General features: G+C 55.7%; 1 protein-coding gene across 1 annotated transcript; it reads right to left on the reverse strand.

The window, feature by feature from the left end:
• Positions 1–794: 794 nt before the first annotated feature.
• Efhd2 (EF-hand domain family member D2) lies at positions 795–18,716 on the reverse strand. Its single transcript, XM_028880668.2, has 4 exons — positions 18,005–18,716; positions 4,417–4,564; positions 3,359–3,493; positions 795–2,375 (listed from the first exon to the last, which is right to left on the reverse strand). Exons 1-4 carry the CDS (start codon positions 18,307–18,309, stop codon positions 2,244–2,246), a joined length of 720 nt encoding a protein of 239 aa, XP_028736501.1. The 5' UTR covers positions 18,310–18,716; the 3' UTR covers positions 795–2,243.
• Between the last annotated feature and the right edge of the window lie 808 nt (positions 18,717–19,524).

Raw genomic sequence — 19,524 nt, forward strand, 5'->3', positions numbered from 1 at the left:
TATGTATTACATCTGCTCTGGCCATCATTTTGGGGTCAGGTAGCACAGCCCTACCTCTGTGAAGTCTCAAGGCTGGTGGCCCTATGACAAAGCACAGGCCATGGGCTACCCACCCTGGGCAGAATCCTACCGCCCCCATTGGTCTGTGTGCCTGGCAACCTTCAGGCTGCCCTGTTCGGTTTTTTTTTTTTTTAAGATTTATTTATTTGTCTGGCGGTGGTGGCGCACGCCTTTAATCCCAGCACTCGGGAGGCAGAGGCAGGCAGATCTTTGTGAGTTTGAGGCCAGCCTGGGCTACCAAGTGAGTTCCAGGAAAGGCGCAAAGCTACACAGAGAAACCCTGTCTCGAAAAACCAAAAAAAAAAAAAAAAAAAAAAAAAAAAGATTTATTTATTTATTTTATGTCTATGAGTGTTCTATCTGCATGTATACCTTTATGCCAGAAGAGGGCACCAGATCTCATTATAGATGGTTTTGAGCCACCATGTGGTTGCTGGGAATTGAACTCAGGACCTCTGGAAGAGCAGCCAGGACTTTAACGGCTGAGCCATCCTCTTCCTATTTTTAAAAAGGGGATTAAAAGACAGCGCCCCTTCAGTGAGTTCCTTAAAGGAGGAAACGAGTTTAATATACAAAGTGCTTAGACCGTTAGTGTTGTAAAGGTGCTAAGGGACCAACCTCTCCGTCAGGAGTGTTCTCCTCCCCAGGCTCCTGAGGTGACTGCCCAATCCAGTGACTTTATCCTGGTCCCATTCCCCGTCCTCTTCAGTTAGCCATCAAAAACCACACACACATAAGAATATAGAATTTTATCTCATTTTAGTTAAAAAAAATAATCGTACCACTGAATGAAGAAGTAGCTGTTTTCTTTTTTTCGAGGGGAGAGGAGGTGGTGAGAGGGGGGACCAAAAATAAAATGCAGAAAGCTCAAAGTAAAGGGAATTTATATTCATCTGTATAAACACATCCACTAAGGCAAATGCAAGCCAGGGCCACAGCTGCTGGGCTGGGCTGGGCTGGGTCCCTCCGGTTCTCACGGGTTCTAAGACCGAAAAAATAAAACCTTTGCAAGTCCCCCTGGGGACTCCTGGGGCGTTGTAGTAAAATAAAGAGATATCGAGGTTTGAAAGCAGTGACACACTGAACGTTGCATAACAGTGGCCTGCATGGCCGTTCACTTGGACTGGGTGACGTCACAGTTTCACAACACAGCAACAGATACACATACACACACACACACACACACACACATGTGAGCAAGCAAGCACATGGGAGGATGGAGGAACAGCAAGGGTTTCGCCATGGCCTGCCTGGTGATGGTTGGGCTCGGGGAATGCCCATGCGTTCTAGGTGTGGGCAGGACAGGCAGGCGCTCTCAGGGGTGACAGACCCAGGGAAGGATAGTGTGAAGGGGTGCCAGCCCCATGTCCGCCTGCCAGTACACACAAACACGTCAGGCACTCCCCGGGGAACCAAGGCAGAGTGAGCGCTCAGGTCCTCCCTAGGAAGGCCAATCCCTTGGCACCCCACCCTCCTCTCCACAGCCCCTTGGGACCCTCAGCTTGTTCTAGCGGTCCGGTGTCAGAAGGTGACATACCCGGCCCTCCCCACGGAGCCCTATCACTCACATCCCCATGGCATGCCTAGCAGAGTGTAGCCTGTGAGGTAGATTCAGTGGCCTTCACCCTGCCTGGCTGGGCCCCATTTATAGCAAGCTAGAGTGCTAGGGCCTGGGTCTCCTCACCAAAATAGAAGTCCCCCTCCACTTCTAGCCCCTTGTCTATCAGCCTAGAGTGCGAGGGCCCGGATCTCTTCTCCAAAATAGGAGTCCCTCCACACCCAGTGGAGAAGGGGCTGGAGGGGACTCTTCTCTCTCTGCTGGTCCCTATCTAGGAAGGGGGCCATCAGGCCCAGGGCAGGGCGGCCTAAGGTTAAGGGCAGGTGGGTGGGCAAAGCAGCTGGTACACAAGGCAGGGGCGTGAATGGGCTGGAGCAGGCAGCAGGGTGGTCAGAGAGGATGCTGGTGGCTGGTGTCGCAGCCTCAGGAAGAGCGGGAGGGGGCAGGGAGGGCCCGACCACTGGGGAGACTCCTGAATGAGATCCGCTCACAAACAGTTTAGAGTTTAGTAGTGGTCCTGGCCCCCACAGACCAGGACTCAGGCTTGTCTCCCACAGGTCTCCTGTACCCACCCGTGCCCCTAGACTGCTCGCCGGGCAGGGCCGGGTCTGGGCCTTAGCCCTGGCTACTTGAAGGTGGACTGTAGCTCCTTAAAGGCCGCCTTCCGCTGCTTCACCTCCTCAGCCTGCTTCTTCCTTTCCTCTTGCTCGGCTTTGATCTCCTCCTCAAAGCGGCTGGACACGTTGATGGCCTGGACCTGGGGGGAGACGGGACAGGTCAGAGATGCGGCCTCCCTAGTTACTACCCCTGGGAGCTGCTCACCTTCTGGCCCAGGCTCACCAACAGTGGCCCTTGTGAGCCACAGTCACCCCTCTGTGCCTCTGTCTCTCTCCATAGAGAACCCGGCACACAGTAGCCGACCACAGGGGCTTCGTCGGGAAAGATTGAAATAAGGCGCTGGATAGAGCCCAGCTGATAAAGTGCTCGCCTAGCATGTATGACGTCCTGGGCTTAAGCTGTCCTTCAAAAGACGGGGTATGGCACTCAGCACCTGTGGTCCTAGCACAGGGGAGACAAAGACAGGGAGACCAGACGTTTAAGGCCAGCCTGGGCTACATGAGACCATATCTCTCCGAAACAGAGAAAGAGAGAGGGAGCGTGAGAGACAGAGAGACAGAGACACACAGAGAATAGTCACTGGTAGAAGCAGCACAGGGCGCTGCAGGCAGGAATGATACCCTTGGTGTCCTGTCCTGAGGCAAGGCGCACAGGTCCGCTAAAGAACGCTGATACCGCTGTCAAAGGTTGAAACAGCGAGAGAGAGAGAGAGAGAGAGAGAGAGAGAGAGAGAGAGAGAGAGAGAGAGAGAGAGAGAGGAGGCAGGGCAGCCTTGGGAAGGAAAGGCCTTAGTTTGGAAAAGGGGAATAAGGAAAGGTGAGGGCCTGGGTGGGCAAGACTCGGGAGCCATTGGACCAACTGTGCCCCCTCCATCTACGCATGTGCCGAAAGGGAGGAGGCTGCACACACGGATGTCCGAGGTCTGAGGACCCCTCAGCTTCCTCCAGGGCAGGGTCTCTAGGGAGCAGTGCTGGCTGTCTCCCTCTTTAAGACTCCCACAGCCCTGCACACCCCACAGAGTCAGCTCCTCCTCTGCAGCCTCAACAGGGCCAGGGAGGGACTGTGCAGTCCTCAGCCTAACCGGTGCCCCATACAGCTGGGCCACAGTCCTTGGCTCCTCACCTTGGCCTCGAAGAAGTTCTTGGCACCCTTCACGCCCTCTGTGGAGACGTCGATCTCGGAGAGGCGGGCCAGGACGTGTAAGCCACTGTCTTCCTGCAACTCCCCTGCCGCCGCCTTGCGGAAGATCAGAAGGAACTGTGGAGGGAAGACACGAGGGTCAGCAGGGCACACCTGGGACAAAGTCCCCGGACACACCCAAGGCTGTGTGCTCACCCCTGCAGGACCTGGAGCTGGAGCTGGCCTTTGGCCCCTATCTTCCTGGTGAGCCCTGCCAGGGCCTTGGGCTAAGGACCACACCCAGCTCCCACCCACAGCTTCAGCCTGCCTCTCCTCTTTGCCACCCACTGTTCCCCGCCATGCATCTACGCTGCATCGCATTCACAAAGCCCCGGAGGGACCTCGCTCACATTCTCCAGTATGAAGATGGTTTGGAGACATAGGTTCTGGAAGGATGGATGCTCTCCGACCCCAAGCCATTCCCGTGGACCACTTTGAATTCTTCCCTGGCCTCTTGTCACCTCCCATATTCCAAGAAGCTCTTGAGAGCACCTCCCCACCCCACCCCACCCCGTCTCTGTTAGGGCCAAGGACTCCCTGAGCACCTACCTCTCCACACAGGCGACCCCATGCTGCTGAGGGCCTAGAGCCACAGCCACCATGCTCTGAGTCTCCACCCCTCCTGCCAGTCCCTAAACAGGCTGGTCCACAGCTTCTGCCTCCGAGTACGTGAAGCTACCTCGAAGCGTGCCTGGTCCTGCAGCGCGCCTGGTCCCCTCGGCAGTACACATCACTCCCTTTCTTCTCAACCAAACACTGTATAAATCCTCTTCTAGGTGCCTCCCGGACCCTCGGAGCACACAGCCTTTCCCACAGCTCAGCCGGGCACACAGAAGTCATTAAAAACAGCCGGCTGTGGTGGCTTACACCCAGATCCCCAGAACTTGGGAGGCTGAGACAGGAGGACACCTGCCGAGAATGCCTTGCCAGCCTCACAAAAAACAAACGTCAGCCAGTGCTCAGGTGTGGCGGGCTGGGAAGCAGCCTGGGGATAGACTCACCTCCCGGAAGCTGAGTTTGCTGTCAAAATCCTCATCCACCTCATTGATCATGCTCTTCAGGCCCAGGTGAGTCTGGGGGGCCCCGAGTTTCTCCATCATGAGTTTCAGTTCCATCAGGTCGATGAAGCCATCCCTGCCGGCATCATACCTGTGGATGCAGAGAGGCTGAAGGATACCCTGATGTGCTTCAGGTCTGACTCTACAGCGAGGCCTCAAGCCTGGGATACAGGAAGTGGTCAATGTCTTCCTCTCGGAGCTGCAAGGGACCCCACCACATGGTCGGGCAGCATCCTGTATTCTTAGCAATGCTAATTCTCACACAAACCCACGGCTTGAGGGAGGAAGCCACAGCCTCCTGTCCCGAGTGTGGTGTGAACAAGAACTCATACCATGCCTGTGGATTCAGCTATTTGGTCTAGGCACCTCTGCTGGCACTTGAGGGGGTGTCTCGGTCTCACCCTGGCTCCAGTTAGGTGGTAGGCCCTTGTGAGCCGGGCTGAGACACTCTTCACAGTGGGGGCTGCCCTGTGCACTGGGGGATGTTCACAGAAGTAGCCCTCCTGGGCTGTGACAGTCAAATGTCTCCCAAACACTGCCAACTGTCTCCTGTGCAAGTGTGTGTGTGTGTGTGTGTGTGTGTGTGTGTGTGTGTGGCGGGGGTGGTGAGGAGGCAAAATCATTCCCAGTGGCCAGAGGACAGCATCGGTGTGGAAGGTAGTCTCTTATTTAATTGTTTTAGACAGTCTCACTATGCAGCCCTGGTTGTCCTGGAAGTCACCATGTAGCCCAGGCTAATCCTTGCACTTGTAGAGATCTTTCTTCCTCAAGTCGGGACTACAGATGTGCATGGTCATGCTCCATTATTTATTTTTTTGTGGTGCATTCCACTCCACCACTAAGCCACACCCCTTCACATGGGATCAGTGGTTCCTTTCTAACACGGCACCCTCCACACGGGGATCTGACTTCCTGCTCCAACTCATGCTAGGTTCCAGGAGAGAGAGTATGAGGGAGACCAGCTCCCTCTTATTCCGCCAGGGTACTCGAGCGGGGAGAAATGAGGAATTGGTAGATAGAAGTGTATATATAGAGAGAGACGGTTAAAAAACACAGGATAGCTCAGGAGGGCCTGGGTCCTTATCCACCAGCCCCTTCTGTCTCTACTAAAGTGCTTTTAAAGGAATGCCAAGGGGTGGAGCAAAAGACCTCCCTGCAGCACAGCCAAGTGCAGACCCTTCCAGACACCCGGTGACCATGCACGTGGTCCAGCCATCCCCTAATGCAGCCCTGCTGTGTAAAGCAAGCTCAGGTCGCAGTAGGAAGCCCATGTGGGCTCCCACAAGAGTAAAAAGCACCTAGTAGGCGCTTAGACTGTTGAATACGTGACTCAGGAGTGAATTCGGAGCCAAGAGTCTCAGCCGCCTTTGTGGATGACTGTATCCGGGAGGGAGGGTCATGGTCACGTGGGGCAGCGGACCCGGGGTGTGTTCAGGACCAGGCTGTTCTGGGAGGCTGCAGGGAGTGGTGGGGAGTGCTGGGCAGCCTGGCATGGAGCCAGCTGATAACGAGGCCTGTCTCTGCCCTCCTTCTTTCCTCTGCCGCCTGGTGGAGACAGGCATGGTGAGAACGTGTCTCAGTGTCCCTTTGCTGTGGTCGCACTCCTTGTGTTGTGAGTGGCCAGAGGTGGCCTCCAGCCCGTTTCCCAGCTGGTAAGGGCTTTGCCTGCAGGTCCATCAGGCCTTCCTGTCAGGGTGACTGTCTCTTGGGACAGAAGCCTGGGGAGAGCGGCCTCAGGGTGACATGCGGGGCTTTTCTGGTACCCGGGGCCTCCAGACAGGTGACGACAGTTTGACACAAAGGTGCTCAATTACAGACACTGGGTGCCTTCCCTGTTTATCTGTGGGTTCCCCTTTGCCCCTCTCCAGTTACATACAGCCGCACTTGACTTTAGACATCTAACAGCCCCCAGGAACTAAAAACTGTTTTTGGATGGAAGCTTAATTGCTTACTTTGATTTAACGCTCTTCATAAGCAGAAGCTCAGAGAGGCTAATTGACCTGCCCAAGGTCACACAGCAGTAAGGAAGGAGCTGGGCTAATATCCCAGGGCTGGTAGGCTGATGCACTTATCAATCTGTCTGCCTATGCCCAGCCTCCTCCTGCGTCCTGTGGCCACCTGCAGAACAATGTCTGCCGGGAACACCAAGACGAGCATCCGAGCATCTGTGTGAGGGGTATAAATAGTTCACGCCTGGATGAGTCAGGCTCGGAAGCACATCGAACACTGGCTTTGGGACCACGGGTTCTCTACAGAGTGAGAGGGCTGGGCGGGGACAGGCAGGCTAGTGGGCCCTGAGGACAGAGGACCTGCTGGAGTGGGGCTAAGTATGAGAGGATGTGGTGGGATGTCAGTGAGGCAGGCGAGGGCTGTCTGTCATGGCCCAGCCTCCATCCGCTGCAGGAAGGGCCCTCGAGGTGACTGGCCACCCCTCCGTCACTGCAGGTGGTGGGGGCTGGGCACCTGCTGCATGCTTTTGACAGACAACACGAGTGCCTGATGAGGGGCCTGCCTTTCCCCAGGCGAGACACAAGGATGCCTCTCCTTTGCGCCTCTGAGCACCACCAAGTCCCCCAAGTCTCTGGACTCGGATTCCGGTGAAAGTCAGAGATGGCGCGTCATGGTTCTGACATCAGGCGGACTGGGCTCCCCCTCGGCACAACGCAGAATGTGTGTCCTTTAAAGGACATCTGGTAACATCTGGACCCATTTTTGGGTTGTCTTAACTGGGAGTCATGGGTGCTGTTGAACAAACACCAAGGAAGACGCCTACAACATCCAGGACAGAACCCTACAAAGAGAATGGTCCAACCCTCTCTTAGTCTCTTTCCCGAGGCTGTGCTAAAATACCCCGACAAAAAGCAGCTTGGAGAGAAAGGGTTCTATTAGCTCCCAATTCCAGGTGACGGCCATGATGGCTGGGGAAGTCAAGGCAGGGGCGGAGATAATGGACGCAAGCTCGCTGTTCTCGCTTTCCCTACCTGTCCTAGTTAGCTCCAACTGTCAACTTGACACAGCCTAGAGTCATCTGAGAAGGGAATCGCAATTAAGGGTTTGCCCAGATCAGATGGGGCTGCAAGTCTATCTGCAGAGGGTTACCTTGACGGTTAACTGACTAGGAGGGCCCAGCCCACTGTGGGCGGCACCATTCCCTGGGCTGGCGGTCCTGGGCTGTATAGGGAAGCTACTGAGCACGAGCCAGAGGAAGCAGCATTTTTCTACAGTTTCTGCTTCAAGTTCCTACTTGAGTTGCTGTCCTGACTCCTCCCAATTGATGGTCTATGATATCGAAGTGTAAGACAAATAAATCCTTTTCTCCCCAGATTGCTTTTGGTTCAAGTGCTTTATCATAATACAGGAAGGAAAGTAGAATAATGATGTTATATAATTAAAACCCAAAATGGGTGCTGGTGGCTGGTATACTTGGTCTTCCCAGATCAATTAGCAAAATACAATCCCCTACGGACACGCCCACAGGCCAACCTGATCAAGACAATCCCTCTCAGAGGACTCGAAACTGTGTCAAGTTGACAATCAAAATTAACCATCAGGGGTCTTAAATGTCATTGGATCAAAGTTGAGAAACCCAGATGTCATGGTGCCTCTTGGTTACTGGGAGACCTGCCTGGGCTCCTAGATGCCAAGCCCATGGCAAAGAGTGCTCACCAGGAACAGCCAGCTCTGCATGGTGGCTATCACCGTGAGATTTAGTTATCTTGCCAAGTAACCACTACGTGCCAGGCACTTGGTTTTTATATGCTCAGCTATCATAGCAGGTCAGGACTGGGGAGGGAGATCATTGAGGAGGGGACAGCTTGGGATTCAGACCCCATGTCCCTTGTTTTTCTGGGTCCCCAGTGGGACCTACATTCAAGGGTCCAGGCTTCTTTCAAAGCCAGAACAACTCAGTCTCAAGGAAGCTCACACCGTACCTAAACTTGGATGTCAAGTCGGGCTGTGGATTCCCTGGTTTCTGGCAGCTTCAGGCTGGGCCAGGCCAGGCCCCAAACCACAGACTACATCAATCAAAGGTCAATCAATTACTAGGGCTGGGCTCCAACCCAGGCCGACTCCAGCCCCTGGGGGACAATGGAGGGGTTGGTACAGTTCCAAAAAAAAAAAAAAAATCAATCCTCGAGCCAGGTAACAGAGTCAGAAGCCTGGTGCCAGGGTGAGAGGTGGCCCTGGAGGAGGTGACCATTCCCGAAAGGTCCTAAAAATGTACATCTCCGATGTGTCTGAGGCTCTGATGTCGTCTCAGGCTGGGGTGGCAGGGCTCACCTGACCGAAGACTTGATTACATGCTCACATCGAATCCAAACCCCAACTCTGCCTCTGCTGGCCGGGTGGCCTAGCTGGTCCTCTGTCCCCGTGAACCTCACCTTCACCATTTCCACCAAGCAGGTTACAGAACTCACTTTGGGACTGAGGCAAGGATTGGGAGATGGTTCAAGCTGACCCTTAGCCCAGGGCCAGGCCCACAGCAGGTACTTAATACATGCTAATTAACAATAATAACTAAATGTTATTGTCTGCCTTTAGGAATTTTTTTTGTTTTTGTTTTTTTTTTCGAGACAGGTTTTCTCTCTTTGGAGCCTGTCCTTGAACTCACAGAGATCCGCCTGCCTCTGTCTCCTGAGTGCTGGGATTAAAGGCGTGTGCCACCACCGCCCGGCTCCTTTAGGAATCTTAAGGGGCAGATATAAAATGGCCAGCACACAGTAGGTGCCTAGAGCCTGTTGATGTCATCGAGATCACGGATATTGCACTGAGTGTTTCACACCCTTACTATGAAGATGGCAGCGACGGGGGGACTGGGACGGACACGGACGGACGGACAACAAAAGCCACCCAAGAGCCCCAAAGCACCGCTGCTCAGTGAGGGCCAAGATCTGGTTCTCAGCACCCCGGTCAGGCAGCTCACCATGATCCGACTCCCTCTCTCGGCCTTCTGGGGTACTGCATCCTAAAATACACACACACACACACCACTAAATCAAAACAAGAAAGAAAAGAGAAAAACCTTAAAAACAACAAAACCAAACCCCACTAGGCTGGAGCTGAGTGGGATGGCCCTTGCCTATAACCTCAGCACTTGGAAGATAGAGGCAAGAGGATTGCAGTGAGTTTGGGGTCAGCTTGGTTTACATAAGAGAGTTCAAGGTCAGCTAGGGCTGTCTTAAAAACAAAGAAACAAGGCCGGGCCGTGGCGGCACACGCCTTTGATCCCAGCACTCGGGGAGGCAGAGGCAGGCGGATCTCTGTGAGTTCGAGGCCAGCCTGGGCTACCAAGTGAGTTCCAGGAAAGGCACAAAGCTACACAGAGAAACCCTGTCTCGAAAAACCAAAAAACAAAACAAAGAAACAAAAAAACCCATGCTGGCTTCTCCAAGGCCTTGATGGTGCAGGGCTGGGAGGAGGGGCTTAGGTGGAAGTGATGAGGAGGTGTGTGTGTGTGTGTGTGTGTGTGTGTGTGTGTGTGTGTGTAGGGGGGCATAACTTACTTATCCTCTACTGGGCCTGACTTAGGGGTCTGGCTAAGCTGAAGGAGAAAGGATCCCCAAGCTGCGCCGCTCTGGGTCTCCCCGCTCTCCTTTCTCTAAGTGTGGGAGGTGACAGTGGGGACTGTCCCCATGCCTCCAGGCTGGTGAACAGCGGTTCTCAGGAGGCTGGACATGGTGCCTTGGCTGGGGAGGCCCTCGACCCTACTGCCCTTCTGAGCAGGAATGGAGGCTCCAGGAGGCTCAGAGGATCCAGGAGAAGGAAGGTTAGCCTTCGGGGCTCATCCACATAGCCTGGCCCACCAGAGAGGGCAGTGATAAACCCAGGGTCACACAGCAAGAGGGATTCTACTAGCTGTGGCTCTTCCCATCTTCTGCCTCCCTCTTCCTCCTGGACCACTGGGGCTGGGGTTTTCTCACGTTTTCAAGCATCTAGGCGAGGTGGGGGAGGGTGGGCCCAATCCTCCACTTGGGGTTGGCCCAGAAAGGCCAATGTCACCCAGCTTTGTCAACAAAACTCCCAGGCTTTGGAGCTCAGCACCTTTCCCTAGCAGTGGAGGGAGGCTGCGGGCCTGGCACCCGGCCCACATTCCTGCCTGCCTCCCCCTGCATAGTTCTCACCAGGGGCGGGCTCAGCAGCTGCTGCCCCGGATGCGACAAAAACCCCTCCCTTCAGCTGCCGCCCAGGCAGGCAGACCCTGTCTTTAGGTCTGAACACAGTCCTGTGAAGAAGCTGGCTTCCTCCTGGCTTCGTCTCTCCCCTCCCCAAGTTCTGATAATCCAGAGTCACAAGGGTGGGCAGTGCCTGGCTCCAAGGACACGCAGTATGGATGCCCGGCCCGGTGTACCCGGGCAGGCTCCTTTCACAAGGTTATCCTTAGTGGCTACTGGGCAAACTGTGCTGTGTCTAATTCTCAGTACAGACATCCCTTTTCAACAGATAAGGAGCCCGAGACACAGAAAGAGAGTACGTGGGCCAAGGTCAGCGGGAACATGGGTACGGCTGGGCTCCAAAAGGGATAAAAACCACCCTAGCTCCTGATGCCTCTAGACCCGGTGGGAGAGCTCCAGAACGGGAAAGGGTAGTTCAGTGAGGTCACTTCACCCAGCCTTCCGTAAGGGCCAAATGCCCGATGCAGGAGGCTCCCCGTTTCCTAAGGTGGGTCCCACCCCTGCTGAGATGCAAAGCCATGATCACAGCTGTTGCCCCAGCAGAGGGAAGGGCACAGGGAACCACAGCTGTCCCTTCTGGCACCCAGTCCCGGCCTGTGCTGCTGGCTCCAAGGGGCCACAAGATAGACTGCTGAAGAAGTGCTTTTTAACAGGTTCGGGGCCCCCAGTCTGTGCGCTACATTATTATCCCAAATATCTATTTTCAGGATTATTAAGGAGTAAGTGTAATCAAGAATACAAAATGGCAACCACAGAGTAGGTGCTTCAAACCTATTAATTCCATTATAATCATTAATTAAGTAGCTGTATTTTGGGGCCTCCTCCATCCTGTGTAGGAGGGGTCTCAGCGGATTCCGAGCCTCTATAGCCTCAGAGACCGGAAGGCCTCCCTGAGGGTAGGTGACACTTTGCTAGCTGTTCTGGCCAGCCTGGGCCTGCTTGTCTCTCTCTATGGGATGTGCAGGTGGGTCCCAGTAACGACAACTCAGCTTGGCGTGCCCCCACTGCCTGACTCATGGGGAAAGCCGGACGCGTATCACTTCTCCTTAGGGCAGAATCTGACTTTGCTCGCCTGTCCAAAGTCAGGGGTTTAAAGGAGGGGCCACTGTGCGATGCTCACAGTTTCCCTGCTCCAGGTTTCCAGAGAGCCCTCAAGCGGACAATTACTAGCTTGGGGGCTGTCATGGCTCAGTGTTGTCTTAACCTCAAGGCTGACACCACCCACAGGCTGAGCCAAGGTGGCAATGTGGGAGCATCCCGCATCCCGTCACCTGCTCTATTTCCCGCCCACCCTTAATCGTCACTTATGACAGGGATTACGGAGACTGTTACTTAATGTCTAATATAACCCGGCGAGTGTTAGTTACATACTCTTGACTCCATTCATCTTATTGCTCAATAGCTCAGACAGACAAAGTCACCTGCCTACAGTCACTCTTAAGGAACACAGCAGGAGCCTGGTACTTTCTCTCTCTCTCTCTCTCTCTCTCTCTCTCTCGTCTCTAAAGACTCTTTTTAAACATTTATTTATGTACAGTGGTGTTCTGCCTGCATGTCTGTGTGAGAGTGTTGAATCCCCAGGAACAGGAGTTACAGACAGTTATGAGCTGCCATGTGGGTGCTGGGAATTGAACCCGGGTCCTCTGGAAGAGCAGCCAGTGCTCCTAACCGCTGAGCCATCTCTCCAGCCTCTTTTGTCCCTCTCTTTCAGTGGTACTTGGGATTAACCCCAGGGCCTCATGCATGGTACCAAGTTGGACTCGAACCCACTTTGCAACACAACCCAGCCTTGAATTTTCTATCCTCCTGCCTCAGCCTCCTGAGCAGCTGGGATGACAGGCCTGCACCACCAGGCTTGGGGGGCACACAACACAGGGAGACTTGTGGAGATGCATATTCTGACCTGACCCTAGGGCACAAGTGATGCTGAAGGTCTATGGACCACGTGAAGGAGAAATCAGGGTCCGCCGTCAGACCCAGGATGAAGTGATGCCCCTGCTTCTCACTAGCTACGGGACCTGAATCTTCTGAAACTCAGTTTCCCTACCTGTGAAGAGGGTGCTGAGAATCTTGCAGGATGTTAAGAAAGTATTAAGAAGGGAGCCAGTGGGGCTAGAGATGGCTGGGCAGTTAAGAGAACTTGCTACTCTTGCAGAGGACATGAGTTCTATTCCCATTACCCATATGGCGGCTACAACTGTCTATTACTCCAGTTCCAGGGCATCCAATGCCCTGCACAGACCTACATGCAGGCAAAACACCCATATACATAAAATACTAATACTAAAATAAGTAATAGAAGAAGAGAGCCAGGGTCCTGGCACCCAGTGGGTCAATAGCGGCCCCCTTCATCAGCCAAATGGCTGAGTCTAGGAAGGACTTCCCGCTCAGCATTGTCGGGCCTGGTCCCAGCTAGCCACACCTGCCTGGCCCTGCAGCCTCTGTTCTTGCAAAGCAGAAGTCCATCAAAAAGGCTGTGGGCAGCCAGAAGGAACTCAGTGGCTGCGGGCTGTGGGGGCTGTCCTTTCAAGAGGCTGCAAAGTAACTAACTCCTCCGCAGGGCTGGCCTTGTAGAAACTCTCTCTGGCAGCACTGATGACCCTGGGGCCTGGGCCTCAGGTGACAGAGAGACAGACAAGTGTGAAGAAGGGAAGGGGCAGATGTGTAAACCAGAAAGTCCCCAGAAAGGGGCGGGGGAGAGGTGACTCAGATGCAGAGGGGAAGTGGGAGGAAAGGAGAAGGGGCCCATTGTTGGGAATCCTCCCTCCCTGGGGCGTGAGGCACCCCAGTCCCCACCAAGCTCGGCTCTGGCTTCTGCAAATGAGGATCTGACAAGGTGCAAACACCCCTCTAGCCTCCTGGATCTGGTCATGCAACTAGCACTCAGGACCTTGGTCAAGTGACTCAACCTTTGAGGCTAAACTGACCCCTAAGTAATACAGGTGAGTTCCCTTGGGACTCTCTCTAGTAAGGACGGGCCCTGGGACATCTTAGGCTCGACACCACCCACAGGAGGCTGTAGTCTTTCCAGATGGTAGAAATACAGAAGCTTTCCATTACAGACCCTTTGGGCCCACCGCAGACCTCCCGCCGCCGACTCCCTAGGTTCTGAGGCCTTCGGCTGGAATTTGCATATGCAAAAACTTAGGAAGCTAGCTCTTGGGTGACAGGCTGCACCCTGGTCTTCTAAGACCACCCATGACCTTCACAGTCCCCAGACCGTATCTGCCGGTTCTGGTTTAAGTCACTCAATTCTTAGCGGGGCCCCAGAAGAAACTGAGGCTCAGAAGCCCAGTACCCTGCCCAGAGTGACCCAGCTGGGTGGCAAAGGGCTGTGTCCCAGCTCTGTGTCACCCCGAGGGCTGCTGTTTGCTCTTCCCTCTTCCTCTGCCACCTGCCTTCACGTAATTAAGTGATAATGAATTCATCTCTCTATTTTTGTTATTTATCAAAGCAATATGTAGCTGTCAATCAGAGCGTCTGTTGGGCAAGAGGAAAGAGGCGTGCAGGCTGAATCCCTGTCATTCTGGCCCCAAAGCAAAGGACGGCTGCCAGCCTAACAGCCTGGTAGCTCTGTTGGGGGGAAGTGGAGGCAGCCAGAGGCTCATTTCGAGCTACCTCAATGTCAGCGCTGATGACCGCCACCAGGGCCGGGGCATATGCTGACCGTGGGATTGTGACGGCAGTAACTTAGTAAGTACCGATTCTGTGCCAAGTACTTGGTTGAGCACTTGAAAGTGCCATCAGGGTGAGGAAAGAGGCTCAGAAAGGGTTAAGTAAAGTGCTCCAGGTCCACGTGTGGCTAGACCCACAGCCACCCAGGGCTGCAGGCTGCAGGAAGGAAAGAGAGAGAAGGGCAGGTGGACCCAGGTGCTTGTGACGAAAAGCTCCGGGCCAGAAGGAAAAGGAAGCTAGCCCGCCTGATGCAAGAGGTCGTGTGATGAAGTGGCGGGGTGGGGGGTGGGGGAGGCTGGGCGGAGGGACAGGGCCAGTGCCAGCCAGCAGGACAAGGAACTAGGGCACCTTCCTCAGATTCCACAGCAGATTCACAGTTCCGTGGCTGCCTGTCTTTCGGGCAGGCGTCAGCTTACAGAGAGCCCTCCAGAGCTCTCCCTGGGCTGTTGTCAGCTGCGGGGTGGGCATCCCTGAAATTCTGTGGGTCTGTCCCAAACCTTTTGGCCATGGAAGCTTCTAGAAACAACACTGAATGAATGGGCGGCGGGGGTGGGGTGGGGGAGAATGAGAGCGAGCGAGTGGAGCGAGAGATGAGAGAGAGAGGGAGAGGAGGAAGAGAGAGAGAGGCTGAATATAGCCCGAGGCCATGGGGTGGGGGAGCTCAGGCTCTAAGATGCAAGGCCTCTCTCTGTGCTTGGCATCAGGCAGAACTCAGCACATGTCATCTCTAAGTCCTACCTTCAGAAAAACCTATGATCCTGAGCAGGTCACTTCTCCCTTCTGAGCCTCAGTTTTCCCGGCTGTAAAATGGGGAGAGGGGCTGGCAGCGTGGGGGATGGCAGCGCCTGCTGTGTCCCCCCAGTTTCCCTCCACCACTGACCTAGGGCCGCATCTGCTCACCCACACTGAATGGCTGGACCAGAAGACTGCACAGTGGCTCTGAGGAGCATCAAGGCTCGAGACCTTGTAGGGAGGAGGCCAGGACATAGGTGCCCGTGAGAATCACCACACACAGCCTACCCCTCTTGCCCTCGGGTAGACTGAGGCCCAGGGATGACACCTCCTAGCTGTGGCAGCCGAAGGAAAGCCAGCTCTACTTCCCAGGGGCGCTGGCTCCCCTCCTCCCTGCCCCTCTGCTCTCCACAGAGTTCTGGCTGCCTCCTGGGACCTGCTGGGCCCCAGGAGGCAGCAGCCACTTGCACAGTGGAAGCAGAACAAGCATTTTGTGCTCTGAGAGGCCGTCTGCGGTGGTTCCCAGCCGGGACTCGGCTGGGCTGGGCTCCACGGGCACAGTGAGGCCTTGTTTCCCTGAATACAGCCTCAGCAGCTTTGTGCCCCGGCCAGGGACTCTGGCGAGGGGCACTTCCTTCCCCTGAGGTCCAGCTTTCCTTCCTGCCCTGTCACCCCTCCCAACACCCCGGCCAGCAGTGCCACTGCCAAGAGGCAGCTCTGAGGAGCCCACGGAGGCGCGTCTCCACTGAACGTGGTTCCCCAAAACAGCCTGTGTAAACCGAGTGCTCTCGGCAGGCACAGCTTCCAGATCGTTCTCTCCACTGGTTCCCCACCGAAGTTATCTCTCTCAAGCTTGCTCTTTAGGGGTATCTGTGTTCCCCCAAACACTGCCGTGGTCTGGGGGATAAGACTGCTACAGAAACACAAGAGAAGGGTGACTGGAGAAGAAAGGTAAATGGGCTGGTGGTGGCTGCCCGGAGGAAAAGCCAGGCACACACAGAAAGGGATGTTGGGATGTGTTTCAAGACACTGATGCAGGTATCTGTGATAGAAAACTCTGAAGGGAAGATCATGGCTTTCGGAGCTCCTGGTCCAAGTTCCAATCCTGATCCTACCATTTTGTAACCGTGAAGTCTTGGTAAGTAACTTTAGTAGTCTGTGGCCGGACTCCATCTGTGCAAGGGTGAAGAAACTATCTTGGGCCACGGGGCTGGTGGGAGGCATGCACAAGCTCCTTCTCAGCCCTATGGCTTCACGGATCTATGACACATGTGAATACCTTCAGGACTACCCCACAGGGCAGCTCTACCTGGAAGTCACGGCTGCCCTAGAGTTCAAAAGGAAGGAATGTGGATTCCTGCTCTCCAGGCCTAGTCAGTGGAGACTGACGCAGGGTCCTCTAGTCCTTGAACCTCCACATAGCGGTCGGGGGTGGCTTCTAGTCACCCAAGGCTGGGACCCAACTCTCTTCCCCTGTGTGAGGGCTAGCTGTGGGTGTGGAGAAGTGAGAAGTGGGAAGAGCCTTCCGAGCCCTGGATGTCCGGAACGCCCCCTTCCTGGCTTCCTGGTTGGTGCCTGGGCACGGTCAGCTGGGTGTGGCTGGGGCTGCCAACCCTTTACCTGCCCACCGCTTTCCGCTATGGGACTCCCTGCAGACCCCCTCCAGATCTCAGCTTCCGTGGTCTTTACCCCGTCCGGGCTGCACTCCAGCCCAGTACCTATAGGACCGACTGTTCCCTTTCTAGGAACCCTAGGTGGCGTGACAGGAAGTAGGGATGACTGTCATATGGAGGGGCATTGGCACCATCCCTAGCCCTGTGGACACTCGCGTTCTCCCCCTCCATAGTTTGATTTTTGTGGGGTGTGGAATGACTGAGCACACAGGTCTAGAGGATATCCTTCCAACCCGGTGAGGGTACAGCTTGGAATCATAGGAACTGGAGGGAGGGTAGGGGTGGGAGTCCCTGGGCAGGGCACATAACAAGGGGCCTCCTTTCTGCCCGGAGGCAGTATGGGCACCAGGGATTGTATGGGGGGGGCTGCTGCTGGGGAGAGGCCATCCTTCTGATAGAAAGCAAGGGAGTCACCACTGCACACAGACACGGAGTGAAGGGGTTGGGGGAGCAGGGATGTGGATCCATAGTGTATGGAGGAGATCTCTGTCCTGAAGGGATGATAGGGGAGTTACAAATGTTTGCAGATTGGGGGACAGGGACAGAGGAGCCCTTTCCTGGCAAGACCACTTGAGCATTAAGGAAATGGGACCTGGCCAACAGAGTGGGTGGGAGGGGGTGGGAAGGCCTGAAGGGCTTTCACCACAGTAAGTAAACACAGAAAAACTGGTGTGTGTGTGTGTGTGTGTGTGTGTGTGTGTGTGTGTGTGTGTGTGTCCCAACCTAGAACAAGAGGGGCCAGAGCTCAGCAGAAGAAATTAAAGGGCCCTAGGAAAAGGCAGATGTCTGTCACGGGTGCCGGGAATGACCCCCTTGAGAGGCACTAGGGTGCCTGAACCGCGGTGGGGATAGGGGAGTCTAGTAGTTGGGAGAGGAGGGGAGGCCACCGGCCCTTTCTCGGTGTGTGTGGGTGTAGGGTGGTGGTAGGCGCAGTAATTAACAGTGAGAGGGCAGTCGGCACCCTGTGTGGTGGTGGGGACTCGCGGGGGGCCTGTGATTATCTGGAAGGAACCTCGGGTGCCCCCAACCCGTGTGGGGTGTCCTGGGGGCAGCACCAGACGGGGAGGGGGTCACGTGCCAGGGCCAGGAGGGAGGGTCCCCAAACCCACTCGCGCGCTGGACTGGTGGGTCTGGAAGCCTCGTGGCCCTCTGGAAGGGGCAGCAGAGTTCTCCGCCCTGGTGAGTCAGGGTCCTGGGGGAGCCTGACTGGGGGATACTGGGGGTTCGGGCCCGAGGCCGGGTCTAGGGTGGCGGGGAACGGGGCGCGAGGGCACTCACTGCTTGAACATCTTCTCCATGTCTTTGATCTGCTTCCTGGAGAACTCCTTGAACTCGGTGTAGGGGTTGAAGACGCGGCGGCTGGGAGACTGCGGCTCGCCGATGCCCTGGTTGAGGTCCGCGCGCCGCAGCAGCTTGGCGCTCAGCTCGTCGTCCGCGCTGCCCAACGCCTGGGCAGCTTCGTCGGGAGCCCCGGCCGCCGCCGCCGCCGCCCCGTTGAGCCCCGGCTGCTCGGTCGCCTCGCCGCCTTCGCCCTCCATCTGCAGCCTCCGGCTCAGCTTGCTGGCCAGCTCGTCCGTGGCCATGGTGGCCCGCGCGCAGCTGCCTCGGCCGGGCCCCTGCTCCGCACCGCACACTCGGCCGCGCTCTTCCTCTTCCTGACACTCCCCGCCGATAGGCGCCGCCCCGAAGGTGGGACTTAGGGGACCGCCCACCCCCGGGCCGGCTCCCGCCGCCCGCGCTACGAGCCGAGTCCCTCTGGGTCCCCGGGGAGGGGGTCAAGTGCAGCCTGCTCTTCAGCTCTTCATCATTGCCCTCCTTCCCCCCGTGTGAAAAACCGTCAACATCCCTCCGGTGACCTCTGGGGGACCGCGAGCCCCGGGAGAATCTCTAAAAGGAATCTGGTTTGGGTGGGTGTCCCAACCCTGCGAGAGGGAAGAGGGTCCGCTCGCAGGAGGTGGGTGTGTGTTCAGGGACTGGAGAGGGGCGCTCCCCGCATCCCCTTCTCTGGAATCCCCACCGTTTGTGTCTCTGACACCCTGTCGGTTGCCATGGAGACCACTGGTCGTGAAATACTGGGTGTTCTTGGTAAGGTTGCCGGAGTCTGAAGAAGGTGGACCCTGGCGCTGGAGTCCAGTTGAGATTGTCCCCAGAGCCGAGTGGCTGGCATCTTTCAAGGGTGGGCAGCGGTTGTGAGGGAGATGGCACCCTACCCGAGTCCTCAAGGGCCCCCCCAGAGAACTGGGAAAGGGGAAGGGGCTCGTCCTGTTAACACGATGATTCAGCACAATAGCTGCTTGATCTGGTTGATGTTTGGGACTCCACCTTAGTGGGATTTCAGAGAGATTTTGATGTTGCCTCCTTGATGGGGATCCCAGAGGAGTGACCTCCTCCCCAAAGGCTCAGGAATGGGGGCTGGAAAGGGAGAGTTCAGAGGATTTGGCTCAGTCATTTAGTCTGTCACTTCAAAACCCCAAATCTGGGCTGGAGAGAAGGCTCAGCTATTGAGTGTGGTGGCTGCATTTGCAGAGACTGAGTGAAGATCGGTTCCTAGCACCCATACAGGGGTGTGGAGGTTGGGGATGGCAAGCCACGAAGGCCTATACCTCAAGGTTCAGGGGACCCAAGACCCTCATCTGGCCTCCTTATGCACCTACACTGGTGCGCACACCCCCTCCCCCACATACACATAATTAAAAATAAAATCTCTGAGCAGGGCGTGGTGGTGCAGCCTTCAGTTCTAACACTCAGGAGGCAGAGGCTGTGAGTTCAGAGTCAGCCTGGTCTCCATCAGGAGTTTC

This window comes from Peromyscus leucopus, chromosome 2 (genome assembly GCF_004664715.2).
Source record: "Peromyscus leucopus breed LL Stock chromosome 2, UCI_PerLeu_2.1, whole genome shotgun sequence".
Classification (NCBI taxonomy): Eukaryota; Metazoa; Chordata; class Mammalia; order Rodentia; family Cricetidae; genus Peromyscus; species Peromyscus leucopus.